The sequence below is a fragment of the Ambystoma mexicanum genome, chromosome 2q (genome assembly GCF_040938575.1).
Source record: "Ambystoma mexicanum isolate Mex_15411 chromosome 2q, UKY_AmexF1_1, whole genome shotgun sequence".
NCBI lineage: Eukaryota > Metazoa > Chordata > Amphibia > Caudata > Ambystomatidae > Ambystoma > Ambystoma mexicanum.
The window spans coordinates 863,446,731-863,470,401 of NC_090924.1; the positions used below are offsets into that span (position 1 = coordinate 863,446,731).

Below are 23,671 nucleotides of genomic sequence, written 5' to 3' on the forward strand. Positions count from 1 at the left end.
AATAATGATGATACCCAATCGATGGCGTCTTAGGAACAATTTCCGGCTGAGCCTAGTGCCTCTCGGAGCTTCCCGTGATCAAGCAAATCGAAAGCGGCCGAGAGGTCCAAAAGGATTAGCAATCCAGCTTTACCTCTGTCTAATATACTCAGCATTTTTGTCTGCAGATCTAGCAGTGCTGACTCAGTGCTATGTGCACTTCTAAATCCCGATTGTTGGAGGTGTAAGAAGTTAGGTTTGTCAACATATTCTTGTAATTGTTTAGTAGCAATTTCATCGAGAACTTTCAGCAAGAAATTGCAATTAGTAATAGGTCTGAGATTCGTGGGATCTTGGTCTAGTCCAGGTTTTTTTTACCAGAGGGGTAACTGTTGATTCCTGTAGGGACTTTCCGGTCCCTGAAAGATGCGTTTGTCATGCGACAGAGGAAGGGGGAAAAGGATTCCATATTGTCCAAGATGAATTTCGGAGGTAAGACGTTTGACGCAAGAGGTGCAATTCATGGATGAAAGGGTGTCATGCATGTCTTTAATTGAGACTGGTGAAAATGTGAATTTAGGGATGTTTAACTCTGGGTCAATGACCTTGATTTGAGAAGATGGTAATGGATCTAATACCTTACAATTTATGATGTATTCTCCAGCTTTTTTGATTTTATTCGAGAAGGTTATTTGGACTGCCTCGCAATCGGCCAATGTTGGTTGAAAAGGCGAGGAGAGGGTAGGTGGTTTTTCAAATGATTTTAGAATTTGAAACAATTTCCCAGTAGAGTTGGAAGCACTGGTTATTTGATTGTTATAGAATTCTTTTTTGACTTATGCCAATTTAGTTCTGTACGAGAGATGGCATTTTTTCCAATTTTCTTTATTTTCCTCGGTGGGGGTTTTGAGCCATGTTCTCTCTAGTTTCCTTTTAGCTATCTTGAATGTACTCAAATCAGGCATCTACCAGTTTTGATGATTGGGGTTCGGATGAACCTGTTTGTTTTTGAGTGGTGCGTGTTTGTCAAGTAACTCCTGAAAGTGGTTACTGAATTTGAGTGTAATGACATCACAAGAATCATTATCGGTGGTATTGTTCATAACATGGGTGAGTCCTTCCTTTAAGATATCTAATGTGATTTTCTTGTAGTTCCTACTTAGAACAGGTTTATGTGAGTGGAAGAGCGGCTTCGATTTTATAATGATCTGTCCAGATGCATGGTAAGGTGTTTGTCACTTTCAGTTGAATGTTGTTAGTGATAATCCAGTCAAGTTGGTTTCCAGAGCGACAAGTAGGGCCATTATTAGCAATGTGGTAGTTGATGTTTGAGACTATTTTCAAGGCTTATAGCCTCTGTCACCGGGGTTTCCTCGCCATCTATTGAGATCGCCCAGGAAGACAGTTCCGGTGTTAGTTCCCTTAAGGTTATTCACGATGTGGCAGAGTTCATCATTGAAATCTGAGATCAGTGATGGGGCCCTAAATAAGATGATGATTGATGCAGTGATTATTGGTGGGCGTAAGTTTGAGATGGAGGATTTCACAGCCATTACAAGAGATGTTGGTGGTAAATAGCTTCAAGGTCTGTTTTCCAAAAATTGCTACCCCTCCTCCCTTTCCCGAAGTCCGATTTTCATAATATATATTGTAGTTGGGGGGGACAGCACTGTCAATAGTTGGGCCTGTTGGTCCTTGCAACCATGTCTCTGTGTGAAAGAGAATGTCCAGATTGTCTTCCAAAATGTAATCATGAACATCTTGCAAATGTTTATTAAGTGATCTAGTGTTTAAAAGTGCGATTTTTAAATTGTCACTTTTGGGGCAAGAATAACTTAAGTGGTGTTATCAGGGGTGATGAGACGCAAGCTGTCTGTGCTTTTGTTGTTCTCGGGAATAGGAGGACTATTAAAAGGTGTGAATAGAGCTCCATGTAGCTGCTTTGCAAATGGTGTCAAGGGGTACATTTGCAATGAAAGCCAGAGTGGCCCCATTGCCTCTTGTAGACTGGGCCCTTGGCGTAAAAGGCAGAGTTTTATCTGAAAGGGAGTAACACAGCTGGATACATTGGACTATCCATTTAGAGATGGCACCCTTAGCGACGTGATACCCTTCTCTACCTATAGCTACGGAGACGAACAGCTGATCTGTCTTCCTTAGCGGTCTGGTCTTGTTTACATAGTAGAGGACCGCCCTACGCACATCTAGTGTGTGCAGTTTCACCTCAGCCGAGCTTTGTGGGTCTTGGAAGAAAGCCGGAAGCTCGATGGACTGGTTCACGTGGAATTTTGAAATAAACTTAGGTGAGAACCTAGGGTGTGTGCGTAAAACCAGTTTATCTTTATGGACAGTAAAGAAGGGATCTTGCACTGACAGACTGAATTTCACTGACTCTTCTTATAGATGTAATTGCTACTAAGAAGGCTGTTTTGTAAGTCCGGTGTTTGAGATTGCTTTTGTGCATGGGCTCGAATGGGGGGCCCATGAGCTTAGATAGCACCACATTAAGGTCCCATCCTGGTGGTGGGTTTGAAATGGGAGGGTGAAGTCTCTACTCCTTCCATGAAGGCTTTAACTACTGGTACTTTCCACCACAACATCTTGTTATGTGAGGTGGTGTAGGCTGACAGCACTGCCAGGTGTACCTTGAGTGAATTAAAAACCAACCTTGCGTCTAGCAGGTGGAGCATGCAGGTGACAATATTGGAAGGAGTGCAATTAACCGGGTTGATTTCTTTATATTGGCACCAAATAACGAATCTTTTCCATTTATCAAAGTAACAGTGTCTTGCGTTTGGTTTCCTTGATTCTTTTAGGATATCCATACATCTCTGTGGTAGATTGATATGGCCAAACTGTATGACTTCAGGAGCCACGCTGCCAAGTTCATCGAGCTGGGTTGAGGATGCACTGTTTGTGCTTCGTGCTGGGATAGTAGGTTGTGCCAGTACGCAAGTCTGATGGGTTCGCACGTTGGCATCTTGCGCAGGTGCGGAACCACGGTTGTCTCGCCCACATGGGAGCAACTAGGATGAGCGTCATCGATTCCCTGTGCATCTTGTTGACCACCTCCCTCAACAGAGGCGTTGGTGTAAAAGCGTAGGCAAACATCCCCGACCAGTTCATCCATAGAGCGTTCCGCATGGAGTCTGGTTGGGGGAACCTGGATGCGAATCCTGGGCATTGTCTGTTTTCGCTTGTGGCAAATAGGTCTATAGTGGGGAAACCCCACTGTGAGAAGAGGTCTCCTACGACTTCTTTGTGTAGACACCATTCGTGTTCTTCCGGGAGGGGGTGTCTGCTCTAAGCGTCTTCTAGTGAATTGAGATCCCCTGGAACATGTTGAGATGACTGGTAAATGTTCCGTCTGAGTGCCCATATCCAAATTTTATGGGCAAGCCTGGACAGATTTGGTGAACGAGTGCCCCCCTGTTCGTTTATGTAAAACATAGCTGTCGTGCTGTCCGTTATGATCTGCACTGACAGTTTCGACAGGTGGGGTTTGAACGCGCGAAGCGCTCTGAAGACTGCCAGAAGCTCCAGCAGATTGATCTGATTCTTGGCCACTGTGTGAGACCAGACCCTGAGCTGTGTGGTGAAGGAGGTGTGCACCCCACCCTGACAGGGACACGTCTGTAGTGACCACCGCCTGTATCTCTGGATCGTAAAAGGGTTCCCTTTGTCAGATTCTCTTGTCCACCATTGAAGACTTTGTACCAGTGTTGGCGAAACGACCACTAGATCGATCACTTGCCTGAGACCACTGTTTCCCTAGCCATTCCTGCATGGGTCACATGCGCAGGCGCGCGTGGGGAACCAGGTAAATACATGACACCATCATGCCTAGCAAACACATCGCTTTGCGCACCCTTATCTGGCGACCCGACCGATAGAGGAATTTGCAGTATATATTCCGAATTCTTTCCTCTGATGGAAAGGCCAACCCCTCTTGAGTGTTTAAGATAGCTCCTAGGAACTGTCTGGAGGTGCTTAGCACCAGGCTTGATTTTTTCTTGTTGATTGAGAAACCCAATTCGAAGAGGAGGTCGATCGTTCTTTAGATCTGCAAATTACTGGGTTCTCTCCCGTGATGAGCCAGTCGTTCAAGTAAGGGTACACTGGGATTACCTCCCTGCGTAGTTGTGCTGCCACCACCGCCAGTACCTTGGTGAAAACCCTTGGAGCCGAGGCTGTATCGAAGGGAAGCACCTTGAACTGGTATTGCTGACTGTCCACCTTGAAGCGCAAGAATCTTCTGTGCGCTGGGAACATGGAAATATGAAAATAGGCATCTTTCATGTCCAATGTTGCCATGTAATCTCTTTTTAAGAGGGGGGGGGGGTTACCTCTTGGAGTGTAGTCATGCAACATTTTTGGGGCTTGACATACTTGTTTGCAGGGCGTAAGTCTAGGACTGGGCGCATCTTCAGATCTTTTTTTGGCACAAGGAAGTAAGTTGAATAAATACCCTTGTTTACCTGGTTGCCCGGGAAGAGTTCTACTGTGTCCTTTGCGAGAAGATTGATGATTTCCTCGAGGAGGATTTTTTGATGGTCCAGGGAGTGCATTCTTTGTCTTGGAGGGTGGTTGCGGGGACGCTCCAATAGTTTGATGCAGTATCCCGCGGACACTGTGGACAGCACCCATCTGTCCGAGGTGATCCCTTCCCATACCTGGGTGAAGGTGGAAATGCGCCCCTGTACTGCGGATGCATGGGAAGGGACCCCGAGCAGAGCATCGCTGTTTGCTGGGAGGCAAACTGGCTCTACCTGGGCTGCCTCTCCCTCTACCTGTGTCTCTCTTGTTACCTCTGGTGTAACTTTGGGTAGTCTGTAGGTTTCCACCCCACGATGTAACCTGTCCCTGTGAGTAATTAGAACCCCTCTGGGAATTTTGGCTGCGTGAGCGACAAAAATTATTATTCCCTCTTTGGTTTGTGGGTTTCTTAGTTAATTGTCCGAGGGACCTTAGGGTATCGTATTCTTCTTTGGCAGTTTTGAGTGCCTCCTCTACCGCTTTCCCAAACAAGACATTCGGTTCCACCGGCATGTCAATAAGAGTAGCCTGGGTCTTGGGTTTGAACCCTGACTGTCTCAGCCAAGCGTGTCTCTTGACGACAGTGCTCTCTGCAATGAGCCGGCCTGCATTATCTGCTGCGTCAAAGGTAGTTTTCAGAATGCACCCGGACCCCGATCTACCCTCCAACGCAATCGGAGCTAACTGACCCTTTAGTGGTTCTGGTGCGGAGGAAATGAGGGCAGCTACCTGCTCCCATTGGTGACAATTATAACTTGCCAGCAGAGTGGTGGAATTCGCGATTCTTGCCTGGTAAGCGGAATTGGAAGCCACTTTCCTTCCGAGACCATGTATCCTCTTGCTCTCCTTGTCTGGGGGAGCTTCAGATGATGCTAAAGGAGTCCCCGCTCTCTTCCTGGTGATAGTAACTACCAACGATCGGGTTTAAGCGGACCCTTTATGTAAAGTGGGTCGGAAGAGGCGGCCCTGAATAATTTTTCAATTCAATTCTGGGGTTGACTGCCCGGGTGAGATTAGGGGTGAGGAGGGAGGGGTCAATTCTGCGTTGGATAGACTTCATAATGGGTATGGCTTGGGTAATGGACTTCCTGGCCCCCACGATTTCCTCAGCAAAGTTGTTTTCCTCTTGAGCTTCAATCTGAAAGTGCTCTGCAGCTCTAGCTAAGACCTCATTCAGAAGTGGCTGATTAGAATAATCAGGGTTTTTCTCTTAGAAATTAGCCAAAGAAGACATTCTTGTCATCACCCGGTCAATGTCATCAGAGCTCCATTTCCTGGAACTGGGGATGACCACTTCTGGTTGAGGTTCCTATTCTCCCATGTCATGTGGAGTGGGAGGGATAACTTTAGGTCTAGTGACAGGGTCAGGGGTCTTAGATTTATCCTTATCTGAAGATCTGGCGTTTGTATTTAAACTATTCTGCACGCGCACCTGTCGCAAGTACTGTTTAAGTACTGCTTGGCTACTCGTGTCCCTTTCAATACCTATATATACCTGTACCTACACCTATACACACTCTCATGGCGTACTCCTTGAAAACAGGCATGCCTACAACGTTACAACAGAAAGGGCCAATTACCCCTTTTGCACGTGTTTCGTGCTAATCCCACAAGACCATCACTCTATCCCCGGTGAATGCGATGGCGTGCTCCAAAAGTGCAATTATGTCAGCGCCACCATGCAGAAGTACAGAGGCTTCACACGGTGCAAGAACTTTCTTTCCGTGTGCCCCAATAGTACCCTCTCAACCCAAGCCTGATTCAAATTTTTCAGCGCTCCCCCTATCTGATACCATGCTTCGCACACCTCTTCCTCGCCTTACTTCTTCCAGGAAAGGTGCCAAACATATAGCGATGCCACAAATCTCCTCCCCCTGCACTGATCCTGATCTTTCACTTTTATCCAGCCAATGTGAGTCTCCAACGTCTATGCTAATGGGCCCTAACGGAGCCATAGAACTCACTTCAGGCTCGGAGTCTTCCACCACTTCCCCGTCCATATCTTTTGTTTACCCCACTCCCAGAAGGGCGCGTGCTCGGCATATCCAGACTTCATCCGTCCTTTGTCCCGATGAAGATGGTAATTCCCCAAGTTTGCATACTTCTCCTGTGCCTCACTCGCTGGATGCTACAGCAGCAACATTCCCTGCCCCCCCTGCTATGCTTTATGTCACCTTAGCCACCATGCGTTTAAACCTCCAAAGTCTCTTAAAATTATATGAAGGTCTTGATGCCAAAATTGCTGAACAATCCTCTCAATCTCGTGAAATGTTATCTCTATTAAACACATTAGTTCGACATCCAAAGTCGAATCCGCATGATGTCTCGACCTCGGCCGGACCTCCGTCTCCCAGCCACCTGGCCATTCCAGCGCTACCAGCGTTTGCTATCATTACCCCAGAGGTTGGAGCTAGTGCCCACACCGGTCTTGCCCCCTCGAATGAGTCGTGGACTAGTCTCCCGTCCTCTCCAGTTGCCCCCGTCTCCGCTCCTAAACCAGCCCCTTTTCCAGTCATGAATCCCCCTCAAGGAGGGGAACAATACTCCCAATCATCCAGTCCTCCGAAAAAAAAAAATATGACTTCGAGGGTCTCTCGCCCTCTGCCTAAAAAGAATCCAAATCACTTCACACTGAGACTTCCGAAACAAACAATGAAAACTTTTTTTCAAACACTGAAACCAAGCACCAAGCCAAATAATGTGGTGGAACCCATCCAGTGCCCAGTACCCCTGCCAGCTACCTTACTTACTAGGCCAGCCAGCCATTATCCAAAAGGCAGCCAGCTCATCTGAGCAGGCACCAGTAGTGCCCTTGACAGTGGATTTAGTGTCACCATCAAAAGAGAATCCCCCTCCCTTGCCGCCTAAACTGGTACCTCTGGAGTCATCCTCCAAGCCTCAAGTTCCTGTTGTGCCCCCAACACCAATCACAGCTGTGGCTTCAGCATACCCTCCGTTGGATGCCCTAATTCGTGAATTGGATCTTGCAACTACTCAAACACTCTGACTTTGTTAAAAACACCACGGGACAGGTCTTGCGACCTAAGATTGTAACCCCTGTCACCAGTCTGAAGGGGGGAAAAAAAAGGCCTGCGAACTTACAACTACTCAAATACACGAGGCCGTGGATTCCCATCTAGCCTCTTGCATTCAGTCACCTTCCTCCAACCAGATTCAAAAGCCCCACGAAGTGAATTTTAATCTGCGCCAATGGCTTCTGCCAAGTTCCATTCCAACGTGTGCAGATGGCCCTTCGCCCTCTTTACCCAGCAACCTGCCCCATCCGACTCCAGTCGGACATATGGAAACGCCCTCATGTCCATCAAATGAGGTCGCCCAAATTGCAGACGCCAAACCACAACCTGCTCTTGCGCCGACAACTAAACCCCACGTCCTAGCCTCCCGCAAATGTCACTCTTTAATTTTAAAATGTCGGGGAGGTAGTTTTGGCACCTACGATCTTAATCGACGTAGTGTGCTAAACATCTTTTCAGAACTGGTGGAACTCCAAGTTATTTGTTCTAGTGACATCGAACAAATTGAATGCATCTCCGAGTCCACTTGCTCAGTGATGCGCCTGTGGATTCCCTCGGGAATTGTGCTAAACACTGTGTGGAAATCGAAAATGCAACTGTTTAACATGGGTTTTTTATTAGCGCAGGACCCAGCACGTATGAATGCGGGAGTGGATGTAACACGACTGGCTTCTTATATCAATGCGAATAAGAACTGTGAAACACATTTATTGTGACCTGCCCCACATGTCATAACCATCAGTAACCCCAACTGATTGTCCCTTCACGATTGCAAGTTGGAACACAAGAGGCCATTCCCATTTACAGACTTCTATCTCTGGTTTCCCTGTAGTATATGATATAATAGCATTTCAAGAGACTTGGCTTTTGCAAACCCCTGCTTGGAATAACTATGAAGTCGCACTATTTCCAGCTATGGCAAGCCAAAAGGGCCGACCATCATTGGGCCTTCTAGTGGGAGTAAACCTGTCCAGGGGGTTTGCTGTTCAGCCCTGGGCCTCGATATCTGTTTTACAGCTGGTAAAAATCACATGCCCATCGTACACAATTGCATCGATCAACATCGATCGCAACCCACTCGGGTTGACGGATACTGCATTTTATGCGGGCCTGCCTAAACTTTTAGATATTGTACTTCTTACTCCGAATATAACAGATACCTTCATTATGGGAGACCTCAATTTAGACTGTCTTCATCCTAAAGGAAAAACCACTATTGACAAGGTGAAACGATGGTCCTCATTCATGTTGGAACGCAATTTCTACATGACCAATGGCTCTATACATGGTGATATTCCAACTCATCCAACGTGGCAAAGAGAATCTGTATGTACAACAATTGATTATATGTACATTCATTCCAACCTAAATGTGCGATAAAAACTTTTCAAGTTATCCCCCCAAGAACACAGTGACCATCAACTGCTTGTTCTTACAATAAACTAGAACTACGTACCTCCGCATAAGTCCTATTATGGTGAACCATCAGGTTGTTAATGCTAGATCTCGTTTTCGATGGTCGGATTCCAAACTACTAGCCTTGTCTCAATTGATTGTTCACAATAACAATTCTATAAACCCAACACAGTACACCAATCTTCTAATCACATTTAAGAACTCTGTGAAACGTGGTAGTCACCTAGAGTTCTCCCACAAACATTCCTCCAATCCTCTAGTGAAAGCTAGAAAGACTGAATACCATTGTGAAAAAAGGTCTATTGGCAAACTCCATCAGCCAACTCGCAATCAGCAGTTGAGATGGGCCAAATGCAGATCTCGCAATTGGATGCGGCAACACCAAGCACACCTCTGACAAGCAGATCGTGAGCATATGCTTAAGACTAATAGCGAACAAAAACACAGCTGAAACATGGGCCATATTCAATCAGTGTGCTCACCAGTCCCAGTGTGCTATGCAGGTCTCTAGTGTGAATGAGGCACAATGGATCCAGCATTATACAAAACTATATGCAGGTCCGACTTGCCAACCTGGCTCACCCGTCTGACAGCTAAGAAATCTGGTCTCTTGAATGCTCCCCATCTATCCTCGAAGATTACATTAAGCATATCAGTTCCTCCAGAGCCATGGGCCCTGATGGCCTTAGTACTTTTATGTTCAAATCAAACCCCTCAATGTGGGCTAGAATCTTGAACAATCTCTTTCAACATATCATTGCTTCCCGTATTATTTCCATCTGATGGAAAACCTCTATCATAGTACCGATTCACAAGAACGGCGATCATATGTAATTATAGGCCCATCGCACTTTTGGATGCCCCTGGAAAGCTTTTCTCCAAACTTATCCTTCGAGACTTTAACTGGACTTAAGCTTCCCATACAAGAGACCCCTTTCAGACAGACTTTCTTGCAGGTCTAGGAACGAATATCAACATGCATTGCCTCAATGCAATCAAATCTCAAGTACAAGCTTCAAAACAAGCACTCTACTTTGCCTTTGTGGATCTCCACACGGCCTTCAATGCAATTTCCCGTCCTCATCTTTTTTGCTAAACTCACCAGAGATAATTGCCCCTTCACATTACAGCAAATCATCCAATGATTGCATTGTGAAACATCAATTCGCATTAGATTAAATCTAGAAGGGTTACTATCAATGGCTATCCCCACAGTCCGCGGCCTAAAACAAGACTGCCTTCTGGCGTCCGCAATTTTCAACTACTTAATGTATGATGTACGGCAGGTTTGTGAGTCAATACCATCTGACTCACCCAAAATAAACAATCGCAAGATCCAGACTCATGTATGCCGATGACTTGGTCCTAATTTCAAAAACCCTGTGTGGCCTACAAAACTTATCGGATGACTTTAACAGCTGCATAATGAAGAACGAACTGCGGGTGAATACTTCCAAAACCCAGATTGTCATTTACAGACCTACTAACTCGGCTAGATTCAAATCTCGATGGACCATTAATCGCATAAACTTGGTGACAGTACCGATTTAGGTCTATTTGGGCATGTTTTTTGATGGTAGTGCCTCAGTTACTGCCCATTTAGATGTTCACAGACTAAGATTATAATGCACCGTTATGGTGCTTTTACCATGAAACCAGCATTGCTCTACTGGAAACAAAAAGCCACCCCGTGTATATTATATGGCCTCGAGTCTCAATCCACCTGGCCTGCAGAAGTCTTGGATAGGCTGGAAGGCAAATTTTGGAAGGCGATTCTTCACCTGCCACAATGTATTCCAGTGGTGTGGGTGCGTTACGAATTAGGGCTCACCTCTCTGCATGCGCAATACCAGTGGACAACTTGTGCCCTTCTTCGAAAATGCCTGATGCCTAATGGAGAAAACAATGTTCTGAAATTCCTGTTAAACTACATATTCCAAACCACTCATCTTTTTGTTAAACATTGGCTACGTGCCATTTATAACATCTTAGTGCAACCGGATGCCTCCCTTAACATGCTTTTGACCAATCCCGACAAAGTAAAACAACTAATTTATCATCATGATTGGATCAAGAGTAGATCTAGATACCTTCAATACAAATCTGCTATACCTGAAAAATTTAGACACAAAAGCTTGGGGTCTATGGAACCGTATCTCCTCAAGTTCCCATGGAAAAAAATAGGATCTGGTATCTTGAGAATGCGTTTCAATCTATGGCACACGCGTGAACTACTTGCTCAATGCAAATGTAACGAGGGGGAATTAGTCTCTTGTCGGTTCTGTTTGGACTCCAAGGTTAGATAATCCTTGGAACATATTCTGTCTTTGTGTCCAGCTTTAATTCAGGAACGTTTTACATTTTTTTTTAAGTAACTGTAGATATCTGGGAAATCTGGATCCAATTCAGAGAAGGTCAACCATGCTGTACACCACAAATAAATATTTCCTTGCAAATTGCAATAGTCAACTTCCTTTATGCAGTGATTTTAACTTGAAGAATTTTTTTGTTCAATTTTTCTGTTTTTTCTGTAATTTTGTTTTGTTGTGCGCCTTGCTAAACTCCTAATTTGTCTTTGTTTTAAATTAACAAACTTAACAAATTGTTAGTTTGGATCTATTAATTGTGTAATTAAGATCCATGTATGTTTTACCCTATATTCATCGTAGTTCATGTTTTGTTGTTTCTTATTTATGAGCAAATGGATGTAAAGTTTATATTGAAAAGTTGATTTGATTCAACTATATCAATTAAAAAAAAAAAAAGATCCACGCTTTTCCTTCTGGACCTGGGTTACAGATGTTTTCTCTAATGACTTTCTGCTGTTTGTCCCCTTTTCCATGACTAGAGGAAGGTTTCCCTGAATGTTTGGCCTTCTCAAAATCTTTCAATGCCTGGTGCCGAGATTCGGTGTGTTGGGAAGGTTCTGAAGCTTTGGAGGCAGACATGGAAAGAACTGCCGGAGCCGACTAAGCGTGCTGCTTGGGTATAGAGGTCGGGTTCGTCGTCTGATGACCATACCTCTAACTTTGGGGAGCAAGGCACCCTTGGCAATCATGGACAGTTGCTGTGTGTCGTGAGGCGATCTCGACCTGGAACGCCCAGAGGACACCGTTTCTGTGGACTGCTCGTTGTGCCTCTTTCTTCCGATCACTCGACACGCGTGTCGAGTCTCGGCTGGGGTTACTGTGCTTAGGTGCAGTAGTGTGTGTAGCACTCATGTCGACTGGTGTGGTCCCCATAACTGCCCTGCCGAACAATCCTCTGAGGCCGGGGACTAGCACTTGGGTGTCTATCGACGCCCCTGTACCCTCGCCGTCCGATACAGCGGTGTTGCTGCCATCACTGAAGGAACCCACCGCCTCCATGGCCTCGAGCTGCCTGGTGTAGTGGGCCCAACTTTTAGTGGAGCGGTCCTTTAGTGTTTTAGCCTTAAAGAGCTCACACGCCATGCAGTTAGCTTCGGGGTGATCCCTAGGCAGACAGATTACCAGCGTTATGCTTATCCACCGAAAGGAACTTGCGGTTGCACTTGGGGCAGAATTTAAATGGAGTACTCTCCATATGTTATTCTATTGCAGCGGGCGAGTGTATGTAGGAAATAAACTAGTGCGAGTATGTCCACCCCCCACGCTCTCTGTTTGCAGGGCCGAGGCCAGAGGCCTTCCGAGGCCCGGGCCGAGGCCAGAGGCCTTCTGAAACCCAAAGTCCGTCATGCAGTCTCGACGGCTGTTCGTTCTTCAGACCGGCATCGATCTTCGGAATCTCGACGTGTATTTAAAAAACGGGGAATATTCGATGAATTATGACAAAAATGCTGAAAGCCAGGGAACTCCACAACTATGCTTCCGACAAGTATGGTGGAAAAAAACCCATCTGAGGGTCCTACACGCATGAAGGATCATGGGTAGAGTGGACATCACACTAGGGATAGTATTACTGGCACGCCCTAGGTCGATGCCCATTTTCGAGCTTCGAAAAACAAACTAATACTCCGCAGCTTCCACTAGATGTCAGCCTATGCACAGCATGTGACCTAAGCAGATTCCACAAGCCTCAGAAATTGTATTATAAATGTAATTTAAACACCATGTAACTATGTACATCTCTCATATCCAACATTTGCATGACAAATGTACAAATATGTATCCAAATATGCTCTCGTTATGTAATTAATGCCACGTAATAACTATGCAACTAAGTATATCTCTAACAAGTGCCACAATGCCTTTGGGCTGCTGTGCGCTATACAAATATGAATAAAATAAATAAGGGGAGAAGTCGTCCTTGCAGAGTGTCTCTAGTCGAGGCAAATTCGGAGCTTCAGCACAGCAGCAGGGCTTCACCGTGCAAACCAACGGTCCAGGAGTTGCAGCAGGCATCTCTTCCAAGTTCTTCTTCGTATTCCTTCGTCCAGTGGTCGACTACGCCTTGCAGGCCAAAAAGCCTCGCCTTTTATGCAGGTTTCTCCCATTAATTCCAGCCTAGCTGTCAATCACACAGCATGGGGTGGCTGTCCTTCCTGGACAGCCAGCCTGCCAATCACTTTAGAGTGCATTCCTGACTCCTAGGAAACTAAGCACAGGGAGTTTCGGGCACCTTCCTTGCTTCCTGCCCCCGCCAGACACCCTGGAGCCAGAAGCAGGCTTCACTTGTGAATCCCGACAAAGGCAAAATGAACAATGGCCCAAAGCTGGTTTGGCACGCAGAGTAAATCTCAAGAAGGACCTTTCCACAAAGAAATGGTGAAAAAAGAAGAACGGGCCATTTTGACAAAAATGGCACAGTTGGGTGCTTTAATGCAGTGCGGAACGCAGCAAGCGGTAAACGCAGGCCACGACAGTTAAAAGTAAACCACTGCCACCTGCCATTCAGTGAGGAAAGGGTGACACAAAAAAGATTACATGAGAAGCTAGACAAAGGGGATCCTAAGTAGGTAACCCCTCCACCACCGTATTGTAAGATAGGGTGTGCTGGGTCTAGAAAGTTACAAATGTAAGTGAAGTCAATTTCACTTTACTGTTCTGGGAAACAGTAGTTTATCCCAGAGAAGGTATTTAAACCTTTGGGTTTTGAGCAAAGTTTATATGCAGTACCCTCTGGGACCACTACACACAACTGACTACAGGTATAGGAAACCCAACCTTTGGTATAAGCTTATACTACACAGTTTTGGTAGCGTGTTGAGCAGCCAGGCTTATCTCAAGAGTGGTCAATGTGAGCTGCAGTGGAGTTAGAGATTTACAGTTACAGGTATTCAAATAAAATTACACTCAAGGTTTCTCGCATAAACAATTTATCAGTCAGTTATAAAAAGCCTTCTTCAGAAGGGAGCAATATAATAGAAACACAAATACACTTCAATACTGTACACTTAGTTTCTAAATCAATAAAGACCCTTTTGGGATAGCCCACAGACACAACCTACACCCACAGGTGACTTCAATAACTAGGGTGCTGGGGACATTAATATGTTACTGTTGGCATTTAGAATACTGTTGAATTTGGTAAAAGGTAAAGGTTATTAGAACAAGAGACCACAAATCTTAAGCAGGCACATTCTTTTAGATTTTTCTTAGAAGTCTTTCAGTTCAATAGGCCAAGTCAAAGTAAATGGGCAAAAGTCTTGTATAGGATGAAGCACTTCTGGTAAGTAAATGGAAAAGTCTTTGCACAAGTTCTTAGGAGTCTTTGTTGAAAAGAAGAATCACATGTAGGGTTGCAGAAGTGGCAAGCACTGTACACTAAGAGGTAAGTTCTCCGACTTTTTAACAGTACCTTAGAAATGAAGAGAAAGTGCAGCTGACGACTTCTGTTCCTGTGCAGCTCTGCAGGTCTCACTGTTCCCGGGCCTCAGTCGTGGGGACAAGAGGTAGGACGTCGGTGGACTCATGCAATGCACTAGGACGGTCAAAACCCGCAACCGGCAAACTTCACTTTCAGTGGCTGTTCAGTGTTTCAGCTCCTCGCTTCCAGCACAAATAGCAACACCGCAGTTCCTGGCTGTCGAGATGGACTTTCCTTGCTTCTTGGGTCTCGCACTCTGTTGATGGGGCTCAAGCTCGGTCAGTCCTGCTTCCTGGGAGACCGGAGGATCTTCCTGAAGCTCTAGGCCAGCTTAAAAGCAACATACACAATCTGGTGTTACTCTCCCTGAATATACGGTTTCCAGCAGCAACTCTGGAAATTCAACCAGCTCCGAGATAGATGTCCAGGTGGCTTACTTTGGAGTTGATTGGTCCCACCAACTCACGGGGAGAAGTTGCTCGTGCAGGGGCTTCTATGTCGATGCGAACTTGGCGGTTCAGCACTGCAGCAGGGTTTCACCGGGCAAACCAACGGTCCAGGAGTTGCAGCAGGCGTCCTCTTCAAGTTCTTCTTCGGTCCCTTCGTCCAGTGGTCGACTGCTTTCCAAGCCAAAAGACTCGCCTTTTATTCAGTTCTCTCCCATTCATTCCAGCCTAGCTGTCAGTCACCCAGCAGGGTGGCTGCCCTTGCCGGACAGTCAGCTGGCCAATCACAGAGTGCATTTGGGTCTCCTAGGAGACTAAGCACAGGGAGTTTCTGGCACTTCCCTCCCTTCCTGCCTACCCCACAAACTCTGGAGCCAGAGGCGGGCTTCACTCGTGAATCCCGCCAAATGCAAAATGAACAAATAGACTAAAGCAGGTTTGGCACGCAGAGTAAATCTCAAAATGGACCTTTGCACAAAGAAATGGCGAAAAAAGAAGACCGGGTGCCATTTTGACAAAAATGGCACTGTTGGGTGCTTTATTGCAGCTGCGAACGCAGCCCGCGGTAAAGGCACACCATGGTAGTTCAAACGAAACCACTGCCACCCGCCATTCAGTGTGAAAAAGGGTAACAAACAATGTTACATGACTAGACAAAGGGCATACCAGGTAACCCCTCCAGCACTCCATTGTAAGATAGGGTGTGCTGGGTCTAGAAAGTTACAATATTAAGTAAAGTCAATTTCACTTTACTGCTCTTGGAAACAGTAGTTTATCCAAGAGAAGGTATTTAAACCTTTGGGAAATCTGAAAGACTTCCCTGTCCCACTGCACTGAAGGTGCTGTGTGACACAATGTAAAAGATGATGCCTATGGAGTTTGTCAGACTCCACAACCAAAAGAAACATTGTTCAAAATAAAATACGAGAGTGGGAAAAAGGGTCACACTCTCTCCATGTAAAAAAATCAAGTCCTCAAAATCCAGCAATGTTTCTGGGGGTCTCTAAGGTGGAGGGAATTAGCATATTTCTGAGAATTCTCCCTAACATTGGGAAATCTGCAAGACTTACCTGTGTGACTACACTGAAGGGGCATAAAAGGCAAGGCTTTTTGTCTTGGAAGGCAGAGTCGACTACTGGACCAAGGAATCCGAAGAAGAACTTTAAGAGGACGCCTGCTGCAACTCCTGGACCGTTGGTTTGCCCGGTGAAGCCCTGGTGCTGTGTTGAAACTCCAAATTCGGATAGACTGAAGCCTCTGCAAGGAGGACTTCTCCCTTTAAGTTGGTGGGACCAATCAACTCCAAAGTAAGCCACCTGGACATCCTCTAGAAGCTGGTCGTGTTTCCACTGCAGTCTCTGCTGGAACCAGATAGCCAGGGAGAGGAACACCAGTTTGTGTGTGTTGCTTTTAAGCTGGCCAAGAGCTCCAGGAAGATCCTCTGGACTCCCAGGAAGCAGGAATGACCACGCCTGAGCGCCAACAGAGGGCAGGACCCCAGACGCAAGGAAAGCCCCTTTCGACAGTCAGGAACCGCAGTGTTGCTATTTGCGTTAGACGAGAGAAGCTGAAACACCGAACAGCCACTTGTTTGAAATTGCGAGGAGTGACCGTCCCATTGCAGTGTTGGAGTTCTCAGAAGTCCTCCCTCTTGTCTCCACGATTGAGGCCCAGGAACAGCGAGATCTGCAGAGCTGCACAGGAACAGAAGTTATTTGCTGCATTTTTTCTTCAACCTAAAGGTAGTGTAAAGTCTAAGAACTTCCCTCTTGTTGTGTAGCCACTTGCCCTCGTTGGAGACTTGCTTGGTTGCATGTGTAGATTTGCTTGCAGCTTCTTCACCTCACAAGCCTAATCAGCTTGTGGCCCTATTTTGCTTTCTTCTATTCTATCAAGACTTTTTAAACATTTGAAAAGACTTTCTACTTACCTGCAAGAAGAGCTTCAGTTCACCTTGACTTTTGCTAACTTAACTTTGGCTGGCCTGGCTCCCTGAATGACTTCTCACTTCCGTTTATGTGTTTTGCTTTACTTCTAAGAAAGGGTTAACTAACTTTGCATTGGGGGGTTGTTTTGAAAGTACTTCCCTATTTAAGAATAACTGTGAATACTTGTTTTATTCTGAACTCTCGTCTCTTTAAACACTACTCCGAAGAATATTCTAAATGCAACAGTGATCTATTAATGCCAACAGCACCTTAGCTATTGAAATCACCCGAGGGTGTAGGTAGTGCCCGTGTGTCATCCCAAATGGGCATTTGCTGATTTAGATAACTAAGTGTATTTTTGGGGTGTATTTGTGGGTTGTTTTATATTGCTACCTTTTGTAGAAGGTTTTCTATAACCGACTGGTAAATTAATAATTGTTTATTCAAGAAACCTTGTGTGTAAGAGTATTTGAATACTTATCACAGTGAATCTCTCTGCAACTCCCCTACAGCTCACATTGAACCCTCTCAAAATAAGCATGGCTGCTCGACACGCTCCCAACCTGTGTAGTACAGACCTCTACCAAAGGTTGGGTTCCTATTGCCAGAAGGTCATTGTTGTAGTGCACCCAAAGGTACTGCATACAATCTTGCCTAACAAGGTGCTAAGGCCAGCACAGCAAATAATGTTGCAGCTTTCATGGAGACTTTATAAGAAGGCAGTCAGGATACATAATCAGCAAATATCATGTGAATTAAGAGCCAAAAAGTCTTTGACACCCAAAACCCAAGTGTCGCTGGCTGTACAACACTATAATTCTTAAAGGCTAGATACCCAACCGGTGGAGTAAACAAAGCAAGCAGTGTGAGGAGATTCACACAAGGAAACAGCCATGGGAATACCCAAACCCTACGCAGCATTAAGGTCTCCAAGAGCCACTTTTAGGATTTACTTCTATGAGTCACCCTCTGCTAAGAATCCACCACGTAGAAAGATTGAAGCAGTCAGGAAAAGAGGAACACATGAGGACAGAGCAAGAGGTCATTTGGGACTTCAGATAGACCCAAATCCAACCCTCTATTTATAATGCCACATGATCCAGAAAGAACAAGGCCAATATTTGATTTCTGCACAAAAACTATTCATCATTTGTCAGACGTTTCAACAAATGGCTATTATGTTTTGGGAAGGAAACAATATTTGAAAACTGCATTACGACAGTTGGCAAATGGTGGCGTTCAAGCACAAGCAAAACCTATACAATTAAATACATATTCCCAAACTATGAATTCAAGTAGTTCAACAAACATACCTTTCCTCTCAGTTTTCACTGCAGGGGCAGAGGAGGTGGATGCAGGCAGTTTAGCTATAGCAGGAGCTCCATTCGCATCAAATGTTTTCTTTTGCTGATGATCAGGTTGTATAGCAAAAGGATTAGGAGGAACGGTGCTTGGGGTAGTAGCAGTTGTATGAACTGGTTTGATAGTATGTTGTGCTGTGGCAGTATTACTCGCAGTTTCTGCTCTTGGCAGTCTGTAGTCTCTGTCATTGTGCCTGCTTGTTTGAGACAATATATTCTGCGGGAGTATACCACTTGCTTCACTGGAATGCTTCTCTTCCACTGGAATTTAGATTCACAACAATATGGTAGACAAAATATACACGTTGATACAGTTAGCTACATGATCACACTTCAATTATGTCACTGTTTCACATGGCTTAACTTTAATCTTTCACACAAGTAGACATTTTACCGTGCACATTCTTCAAATAAGCTGTGTTTAACAAAGATTTTCCTAATTAATTTCTTTATACTAGGAAGTGACTAAATAACAGATCCAAGTTAAAAAAAAAAAAAAGGAAAAAAAAGAATCTTCAAGCACCTGCTCAAAAATGATAATTTACACATTTCCAATACCCCTACATTAAGAGGGAAACAACCAGGGCACATTGGGGGAGATACCAAAGAGCACAGCGGGTGAATGGGACTACGAAAAACCAGGCGCACGACCCCAGATATCGGCTTATTTCTGAAGCACAATAAAGGTGAGGGGCCAAAACATATTCAAGGAGCCACCCACAAATGTGTTAGACAAGTGGCAGGTGGGTAGAGAGCCGTGTTAGGGAGAACTCATTTCTGTGCTAATTTCCTCCAACCTTAGAGACCCCCCAGCTCTTTTGCTGGACTTTAGACATTTTTATTTTTGACCCTGGAGAGAGCGAGACCTTTTCTCACTCATGTATTTTTGATCTGAATTGAACTCTGTTTTTGGAGTCTGAGGATAGCGGGGTCCGGACAGGTATGGGACCGCTTAACGCGACGGACGGGGAGTGGACGGTGCCTCCTGACACTGCTGCGCCGCTCCCGCTCCGCCTGGGGGGAAACGGTTACACCAGCCGCAGCAAGGACAGCAGGGCATGAGACGCCCATGCCACGGCAAGCAGCGGGGAGATGACCCCCCCTCCCGCTCCGTTGGGGTCTGGCGGCTGACAAGAGACACACATGCCCCATACCTTGGCCGCTGGACCCGCAACAGAGGGGAAGCGGTCCGTCTCCTCATGAAGACCACCCATAGCCCCGAACCCCTTACCTTACATGCCGCACACATGGACACGGCCTATACAGCCCCTGCAGCGAAACTTCCTGGGAGGGGGCGGGGCCGGAGGCATGCCGAAGCTGGGAGGGGAAAGACCCACGGCAGCCCGTGGTGTCCCAGGAACGGGCCAGGGGGAAGTTGGGAGCTGCAGAGGCCTCATTCCCCAGAGGCATGCTGGGAAAGCTCCAACACTGAACTCACTGCAGCTGGAGAGGTGGGGACAGCAGCTCCTTTTAGCAGGATTGGCTCCTGTTACCAACAGCCTATCAGTAGGGGAGAGACTTGGCCAGAGACTGATTGGTGGGGACATAAGCCAATTGCAAGATATAAAAGGGGCAACGTGGACTCTGCGTTTGTGTTATTCTCCAGAACCCCGGAGAGGAGAGAGGAAGTGAATGGTGGGCCTATCCGGGCTTGAGTGACTAGAAGGAGCCTCTTGAGAAACACCTTATCCCCAAGACTTTGAAGTAGTGAAGAAACTACCTTCACAATCCTTACTATAATTTGTTAAAGAGAACAGGACATTCTGAACCTTAAGAATAAACTATTATTTGAAGTATCAACTGTCTCCCGTCCTGGTTCTTACAGAGTCTGACAAACTCCATAGGCATCAACCTTTTGTATGGCGACACACAGCACCTTCAGTTCAGTGTCACCGAGAGCTCCTTTGGATTTCTCGTATGGTTTACATACCTTTTCTTGGGTAAACTACTGTTCCCAAGAATAGCAAAGTGAAATTGGCTTTATTTACATTTTTCCTATGTAGGTCCAGCACACCCCATCTTATCTGGAAGTGCTGGCGGGTAACTTAGCTGCTTTTTCTACTTACACATGTAACATTGTTTATGTTCCCCTCACTAATTTACATGGCTGGTGGCAGTGGCTTAATTTTCCTACCATTGTGCTATTGTACCGCAGGCTGAATCATCAGCTGCAGTATAGCACCCATGGGTGACCATTGTGTCAAAATGGCCTGTCTTTTTTTTTTGCCATTGCTTGCAAGGTGCGCCAAACCAGGTTTAACCCTTTTGTTAGTTTTGCCTTCGGCAGACTTCAGTGCTGAAACCCGCCTCTGGCTCCAGTGTGTCTGGCAGGGCAGGAAGCGAGGGAGTTGCCCGAAACTCCCTGTGCTTAGTCTCCTTGGTTACCTGAATGCACCCAGTGGTGATTCGCTGGCTGTCTTTCCAGGACAGCCACCCTGCTGTTTGAGTGACAGCTAGGCTGTGTGAGTGACAGCTAGGCTGTGCCTAGACGGGAAAAACCTGCATAAAAGGCGAGGCTTCTGGAACCAAAGAGTCGACCACTGAACGGAACATCAGAAGGAAACTGTAAGAGAAGCTTGCTGCACCCTCCTGGACCATTGAACTGTCCAGTGAAGTCCGGCTGCAGTGCTGAAGCTCCAATTCCGAATAAACTAGAGAAGCCCCGGAACGGACGACTTCTTCCCTTGGGTTGGTGGGACACACTTAACCCCAAGATTGATTGATTGATATTTTATTTCTATTGCGCTCGTACACAAGTGTTTCAGAGCACGACAAGGGAGGGGAACAGGGGAGAACAAAACAGTGATCTTACTAGGCCCAGTGACATTGAGAACGTGCAAGTGCATGGGAGAGGGGGGAGGGGAAAAGTGCATGGAAGGGGGGAGAGGTGGAAAGTGTGAAGCAGAGGAGAAACAGAAATAACAATAAATAAATGATAAAGTCAACGAACAGTGGTAATGCAGCCAGCAATTTGCAAGTGCTAGGTTTAAGGCAGCAGACAGGGTAGGTCTGAAAAGTGCAGGAAGTAAAAGGGTGTGTGGGTACAGATACAGACCCCAGTGCAAGGGGTGGCCCGGAGGCAGTGCGGGAGGGTGACAGGATGAGCAGGTACCTGGGCCCAAAAGGCAGAGGGTGGCCAGGTGCACAGTGCCAAGAGAGAACAGACCAGCAGGGGAGAGGGGGAGCGAAGGCAGAAGAAAAGAGGAAGGTCTTGAGGTGCTTCCGGAACCGGAGATGGTTCTCCAAGTTTTAGAGTGGCAGGGAGGCTGTTCCAGAGGGAGACCCCAGCCGAAGAGATCTACCCCCCCAGCTCGTTTTGTAGAAAAATGACTGACCCTGAGTGAGTTGGAGGTAGAGGAGCGAAGAGCTCGAGAGTGGAGGTATTTGCGGAGGGATAGCTGAAGGTATTTTGGACCCAGACCCCAGAAAGCCTTGTGGACAATGCAGAGGGTTTTGAATTTAATCCTTGCATCCACTGGGAGCCAGTGAAGAGATTTCAGAACTGGAGATACACGATTCCAGGGCTTGAGGCCAAGGACAAGTCTCGCAGTCCTGATCTGGATTAGTTGCAGAGGGCGGAGAGTAGAGGCAGGTAGATTTAGAAAGAGGCTGTTACAATAGTCCAAGCTAGAGAGAACCAGAGCTTGAGATACCATGAGCTTCTGGGGGAAGGAGAGGAAAGGAGAGTACCTCTGAGGAGGTGCAGTCGGAAATTTGACTTTTTAAGAGACCTGAGAGATGTGGGCGGAGAAGGAAAGGGTGGAGTCAAAGATGACCGAGGTTCTTAGCCTCGCAGGTGGGGGTAGGAGGAATGAACTTTGCTGGAGGACTTTCCCCAGCTGGCTGTACTTCTTTGCTGCTGCTGCTGCAACCCAGTGGCAGGGGTCCAGAAATCTGTGGTCTAGTGCATAGTCTTCAAGCCGGACTACAGCTCCAGGAAGATCCCGAGGACCCTCCCGAAGCAGGACGACCCAAGCCCAACTGACCCCACCAATGTGCTGGACTCCAGAAGCAAGGGAAGCCCATTATGTATCCAAGATTCATGGTGGTGTTATTTGCTGGTAGCTGAAACTACAAAGTGCAGCTGAAATGAAAGAGCCCGTGGCTGCAGACAACCTTCAAACTGCAGTGCAAGAGTCCTCCAGACATCCACACGACAGAGGCCCAGGAACCCAGAATCTGCAAGACTGCAGCTCGAACAGAGGCCAGCTGGATCTTCTCCAAACCTAAGGTACTGTCCTGTCTAAGGGGTAGTTACTTCGTTGGTCTGTAGCTTGCATTATCTTAATTGAGACTTGCAGTAGCTGCTTTTTGCAGAGTTGATTTCAGCTCTGCCCTTCACAAGCCTAACAGCTTGTGGCCCAACAGTGATTTTTTTTTTCTTTTTTTTTTTTTTAACAGACTCTCGAAACCTTGTGCAAAGACGTTTGTGCCATCTAAAGTAGTGCCTCAGCTCCATAGACATTGTTCAAATTGAGTTTGGCTATCCTGGCTCCCTGCAGATTCTTCTGACCCACTGCCTTTGATTCCAACTGTCCCTCATAGGTGGTGCATAAATGTAACTTGTATTGCCGGGAAAGATCCAATCTAGACTTCATTGGGAGATTGAAAAGTATTCACATGCTCAGAGAACCTGTTAACATTTATCCTTCCCCAACCTTTTCCTTTTACACAACCTCAGAATATTATCAAGTACAAAAAGTGATGTATAAATGCCAATACTGTCCTAGTAATTGAAGTCACCTCAGGGTGTAGAAAGTGTATACGAAGCTGAAGCATCTCTAAAGAGTATCTACTTGCTCATCTTAAATCTGAGAAAATGTTATAAAGTGTATTTTTATTCCTCCACATTGCCCTTTTTAAAGACGGCTTACTTAAAACTGACAGTTTAATTATTTTACTAGAAACCCTTGAGTGTAAGTGTTATTTGGATACTTGTATTTGTGGATTTCAATGTTACAGCATTACAACTTACATTTACGCCGATTGAGAGAAGTCTAGCTGCTCAGTCACTCTACCAACTTGTGTAGCACAGACCTATACCAATAAGTGGGTTACCGAATACCAAGAGGACAAGACTGGTGTAGTCTCCCACAGGGTTACTACATACAATATTGTCTAACAGAACTCATATTGGGTTACTTTAAGAATCTGTTTAAGGAGGTTATTCCCCAGACCATATT

General features: G+C 46.0%; 1 protein-coding gene across 9 annotated transcripts in view; it reads right to left on the reverse strand.

Moving 5' to 3' along the window:
• The window catches only part of WAC (WW domain containing adaptor with coiled-coil), a 978,331-nt gene that overhangs the window by 691,023 nt on the left and 263,637 nt on the right, over positions 1-23,671 (reverse strand). For 6 of the 9 annotated variants that reach the window (XM_069648094.1, XM_069648093.1, XM_069648096.1 and 3 more), the window contains one exon: positions 18,441-18,749. The exons of the other annotated variants lie outside the window; for them this stretch is intronic. In XM_069648094.1, coding sequence (XP_069504195.1) covers positions 18,441-18,749 — 309 coding nt within the window. The remainder of the gene's footprint in view (positions 1-18,440; positions 18,750-23,671) is intronic. 9 annotated transcript variants of the gene reach the window in all.